Genomic DNA, 6000 nt, shown 5'->3' on the forward strand with positions numbered 1-6000 from the left:
GAGCAACCTGGGCTCTCATAACACCTGAGCAGTGCCAGAAACTCATCGACTCCATGCCACGCCGCATTAACGCAGTAATTGAGGCAAAAGGAGCTCCAACCAAGTATTGAGTATTGTACATGCTCATATTTTTCATTTTCATAATTTTCAGTTGGCCAACATTTCTAAAAATCCCTTTTTTGTATTAGCCTTAAGTAATATTCTAATTTTGTGACACACGGAATTTTGGATTTTCATTTGTTGCCACTTCAAATCATCAAAATTAAATGAAATAAACATTTGAATGCATCAGTCTGTGTGCAATGAATAAATATAATGTACAAGTTACACCTTTTGAATGCAATTACTGAAATAAATCAAGTTTTTCAAAATATTCTAATTTACTGGCTTTTACCTGTATATAACAATATATTGAAAGGACAAGTGGTAGTAAATGGATGAATGGATGGATAATATTTGATATGTAAATGATAACAGAACCATTTCCAACCATTGCAAAATGGGTAACAAAGGCTCCTAATTTGATGTATGTATTTTTTTGTCAAAACCACTATCTAGTAATATCTGGTTACTTCTTGCTGTAACATGTTTTTAATTACACTTCTATTAAAATATACCTAACACTTATTCTGTTGTTTCAATACTTTTACAATAGTTTTGGGGGTTACTATAAATTTCGGAGCAATATTGATGATACTGATACTTAAAATGTTCAAGATCATTGAATTATTACATTTTTGATCACAAATATATCAGGGAAAAACACAGGAAGGCAGTGTAACAATATTGATTAAATATTTAAATGATTTCCTACTATTGTCTCTGATTAAAATCCTTTGGTTTGCCCTTAAAGAACGTATTCCCTTTTTTTGTAAACAACAACAAATACTGTAGTAATGGCCAAAACTGATACTATACTTTGTATAGTTACTATCGATAGTTGTACTTAATAATTAATTTTATTGAGAGATTATATTTTGAATGTAAAATTAATTTGACATTAAAATCCAATACTGCCCTTTTCATACAAAAATATTCCAACAATCACTATGAAGCAAAACGTTCCCTGCCTCTGGTGCTCCAATCTCTTAATCTCATCACCATGATCATGGACTGTTTCAAACAAGAAAAGCGAGTCAGATAACATATTATAGGGCTTGACGGCAGGCCGTGACCCAACTCTAGCCTTGATAGTTTACATGTTCAGACAATTAGACTTTAAACTTTCATCCTTTGAAAGTCTCACCCTAAGTAAGTAGGAAGTAAACATTTACTCACCCTTCAGCTTCTCCACCACACTCTCGCCGGCTCTCTGCAGCACTCGGCCATCCTCCCGCTGGTAACGGTCATCCAGGAACTGACCGGTGGCTTCTGACAGGTGGACCTTGCCTGCCACGCCTAGCTGCTCCATCAAGTTGGCCAGATTGACATCATTTGACCAAACGTCAAACTTGAAGCGCTTCATTCCTAGAATACCGCACAGCACGGTGCCAGTGTGGACACCAACGCGCATGCTGACGGTCTCACATGTCTCCTGGCAGAACTGTTCGATGGCCTGAATCATGCCTAGACCCATTTCCACGCAGCAGTAGGCATGGTCCGGTCTGGGCTCAGGGCAGCCTGCTACACAGTAATAACAATCACCCAGTGTGCTGATCTTCTCACAACAGGTCAGTTCACAGAGACGGTCAAAGCGTCCAAAGAGATCATTTAGAAGACCGACCAAGGCTGGTGCTGACTTATTGGCTGACATTTTGGTGAAGCCCACAATGTCCGCAAAGAGGATGCTAACAGGTTCCATACGTTTCATGTTGAAAGGTCGAAATATTATCTGGCCCCGTGGGATGGAGGTCTTCTTGCGTTTGTGGTTGTTATAAGGGTGGTTCTTGGGACTGGTGGCACTTTGGGATGGCGAAGCTCCACAAACACCTCCTCCACCGCCCACAGAGACAGCTGAGGCAGAACATGCACCAGAAGAATATCGCTTGCTACAGTTCTCACTCCCTACGCCCTCGTCGTCACCCTGCTTCATTAGCTCGTCTGCAACACGTCGAGGCATGACCGAGTGGATCATACGCTCTTTCAGGGCCTTCTCTACCTCCAAGTCCTTGCCATGCATGATGGCCTGGCCCACTTTGAGGAAAGTGCTGCGGGAACGCACCTCTGACATGATGAACAAGTGGATGCCGATGACGTGGGCACACAAGTGGAGCAGCGCTTTGGCTGGACCGAGCCAGTGGAGGGTGTCCCTTTCCCAGCTGGAGCTCCCCAAATCTGTCCCCCATTCAGTCGAATCATGGCTTCTGTGAAGCAACGGTAGCCACCCTAATGCCTCAAATAATATGGAGTATAAAAAGCCCAGCATCACTGAGGCATACAGACGCACATGGAGGACACTGTATAACAATAAAAGGACCTCAATGCAGAGAGAAAAAGTTGCCACTGGGGAGATGCAAGGCGATGGGGGTGCGTCTGAAAAGTGGTAGGATGCATTTACAAGGTGAGCCCACTCCAACTCAGTGAAGCCTGCAGTCTGTATCTGGGGGGCCAATGTGATGGCGAAGGTGACCGCGATCAGGAACAAGGAGGTTTGGTTGTACAGCTGTGAGTAGTAGCGGGTTAAGGTGAACAAGAAGAGGAGTGCTAAAAGGACCAAAAAGAAGGCCGTGGGGGCTAAGAAATTCATTGGTTGGCAGCGGTCACTATTGACACCAAAGTACACTGCCCAAAGCACAGCTGCCACCGCCAGGTAGAACAGGACATATCGAAAGCGCCGCTGAGTCTGAGGAAAGCACCTCTCCTGGCACGCCTCCTCCAGGATGGGGGAGTCAAACTTGGGGTCCCAGCACTGTGCAGCGGAGCGTTCAAAAAGTGGTGGCGCCTTCCTGTGGACCCTTGTTGTGGAGGTCATACCAAGTCTGGAGTCTGCAGAGCTGCAGCTGGAGGAAATACTGTATTTGTGGAGGTTAAGGTTCACTTTACTCCCATCCTCGCAGCCTTTCGTTCCTCCCCCGACGCCGGTGGCTGCCCTGGCCGGCTCATGCCGCATGCTGTTGGCAATCTGCACAGTCACAGCACCATCCCCGCTGGAATTGCAGCTCACCTCTGTGCCGTGCATGAGAAGCTGCCGGTGATCTTGCAGCGTGGCCATATTGACGCTGCAGAGGAGGGGTGTGGGAGCGAAGTTAAATATTAATAGCTTCTGATGTCGCCGGGGCAATTAGACGTGGTGCGTGGGAGCCGCGTGTTCACATGTGGCACCACCGAGGTGGATGGATGGGAACCAAGCGTTTGCTGGAATAATCACACTGATAGTACGGCGCACGAGACGCAGACGTCTTTGTTACGCACGAGGTAGCTGAAACACTCACGCACACCAGACACACCGTTCCAGTTTAGTGAGCTGCTCATGATGAGACACTGGATTTGCGTCACCACTCACATTACATGCATCACTCTGCAAAAAAGCATCTGGATTTAAACCCGAGTTTCTCACCAGCAAAACTTATGTCACTGCTGTGCTTGCCTCCGGCATCAAACATCCTTCTGGGAAGTGACTTGCTGGTGATGCCAGGTTCCTCACCCCAGACGTCACACAACTGGAAATGGCCTGTCGTGGACGTCACAAAATCGGGCAGCCAAAGAAAATCCAGAGATTTGTACAGTCGTCCATTACGTGTCAAGCAGCGGTCAGGTCCAAGGCTGCATTGCGTGAGCACATCCAGATGTGGGCTGTCAACAGTTGGTGCGCAAAACTTAAACAAATGGCACTTTTAAAAACACCTCCATTGTTGCAGCTCTATCAATAGAAAAATAGAACAATTATAAATCCAACCTACTAAAATATTGATGTGGATGGGTCACTTTGTGCATTTCTTCTCATGCAACGTGCTGAACACTTGGATGTCCGTGCATTCTCTCCTTCCGCCTTTAGCCTCAAATCTTCCAGGGTCTAGTAGTCCAAGACCTGAATCCAGCCTGTGCATACGAGGCCCTGGCAGGCCTATTCCCACGGATCCAGCCCCGTCCTTTCCTGAAGTCCCTCTCCGGATCTCTGGCGTTGAACCCCCCCCACCTCTGCAGTCCAAAGAGGACCGGGGAGGGGTGCGTGCTATTCCGAGAGCGTAATCGGAAAAAGAGAAGCTTCAAAAATACCAAATTAGCGTCGCTTTGCCTGGGCTGGGAGTGTCTGCAACTTGTTGCGCGCAGTTAGCAAAACATGCGAGATAGGAGGCACAGCCAGGGTGGAGGCTGCGCTATAAATAGTGATGATTAAAAGTATTTGCACAACGCCGCATTTAACATGACAACACTTAATACGCTATAGGGCGCTCGCATTCCAGCAACGCGTGGAAGTGTGGGGGAAAAAATGAACTACTTTGCATTCTAGTCGTGCACAACGTCAAACGTAGCACCCATTTTGTTTGGGGAAAAAAAAAAAAAAAAAAAAAACTCCCAAACTTTTTTTTTTTTTTCCCAGGCCGTATTTCCTGCGCTTGGAGACCCAGTGTGGTTATTTGGAGCTCTGCTTCCTCCCTTTGCTTTCCCTTCCTGGGCGAAGAAAAAAAAAAAAAAAAAGAGAAACGTTTATATCCTTGGTTAAAAAGATCCAAAAGCAAGACTTCTTATCACCGCTCCGGTTCTGGAAGGTTCTGGTGTCTTCTGGCATGCGTGTGTCTCCTCTTCCGTCCGCCTTTTATCTCGCGAAGGCTGGCTTTTTCCCCCCGTCCTCTCCGGGGAGGTCTTACGGCGGCGGCACCGCACTGTTATCCGGGCGAACGGAACATCCGCACGCCTGGGTTTGCCACCATCTTCGCTACGACGGGTTCGGAAATCCTCCCCCGGCTGTTGTGGCGGTGCTAGATGGTCAGACCCCGCCTGTCAAGCTGGACGTGATTAACACGTCACACCACTTCCGGTAAGAAGAACGCTCTAAAAGCTTTTCAGTCAAAACGTTCAAATCGGTTTGATATTTGTATTTTGGAAGGTACTTTTAGACTTAGACTTCCTTTTATTGTCATTACATTTTTAACTTTACAGTACAGATTAGAACGAAATTCCGTTGCATTCGCTCGTTGTAGTGGAGGATAAAATAACAATAGGGTGCAGATATAAATAAATAGATTACTTAACAGATAAATATATTGCACTTTTTCATATGCATCCACATTTAAGAATGTATGTTATATTGTTTATTTATTTTTTATTTTTTTATTAAATCAACATAAAAAACACAAAATACACTTACAGTTAGTGCAACAACCCAAAAACCCTCCCTCCCCCATTTACACTAATTTTCACTCATTCACACAAAAGGGTTGTTTCCTTCTGGTATTAATATTCTGGTTCTTACAATATATATCAATACAGTCTGCAAGGGATACAGTCCGTATAAGCACACATGATTGTGTGCGTTGCTGGTCCACCACTAAGCCTAGTGGTTGGAGTGTCCGCCCTGAGAACGGTAGGTTGTGAGTTCAAACCCCCGCCGAGTCATACCAAAGACTATAAAAATGGGACCCATTACCTCCCTGCTTGGCACTCAGCATCAAGGGTTGGAATTGGGGGTTAAATCACCAAAAATGATTCCCGGGCGCGGCCACCGCTACTGCCCACTGCTCCCCTCACCTCCCAGGGGGTGATCAAAGGTGATGGGTCAAATGCAGAGAATAATTTCGCCACACCTAGTGTGTGTGTGACAATCATTGGTACTTTAACTTTAATTTAAATAGTACTAACCTTTAACATTTGATTTTACTCTTTTTAATTTTTTACTAGTTTATATGTAACTGTTTTTATTTGATTGTAATGTATTTTTTGTTCAACAAAATGTTTTTTATTTATTTATTTATTTGTTTATTTATTTAAAGGACATTATCTTCACCAGACCAGGTTGTCAATGAAATTAGGGAACACAATAACAGATTGCATATAATCTATAAACAAAATGACATTTTCAAATCAAGCATTTATGTACAGTCCAGATTATGTCCAGGTCGG

The 6000-nt window shown here is 44.7% G+C and overlaps 1 protein-coding gene across 1 annotated transcript in view; it reads right to left on the minus strand.

Annotated features, from left to right (window-relative positions):
- Nucleotides 1-4844, minus strand: part of adcy9 (adenylate cyclase 9) — an 88611-nt gene extending 83767 nt beyond the window's left edge. The window contains exons 1-2 of the mRNA XM_061922737.2: nucleotides 4633-4844; nucleotides 1279-4551 (exon numbers count right to left, since the gene is read on the minus strand). Of these exons, the coding sequence (XP_061778721.2) occupies nucleotides 1279-3151 (1873 nt within the window). The 5' untranslated portion in view covers nucleotides 3152-4551; nucleotides 4633-4844. The remainder of the gene's footprint in view (nucleotides 1-1278; nucleotides 4552-4632) is intronic.
- Between the last annotated feature and the right edge of the window lie 1156 nt (nucleotides 4845-6000).

This window comes from Nerophis lumbriciformis, linkage group LG27 (genome assembly GCF_033978685.3).
Source record: "Nerophis lumbriciformis linkage group LG27, RoL_Nlum_v2.1, whole genome shotgun sequence".
Classification (NCBI taxonomy): domain Eukaryota; kingdom Metazoa; phylum Chordata; class Actinopteri; order Syngnathiformes; family Syngnathidae; genus Nerophis; species Nerophis lumbriciformis.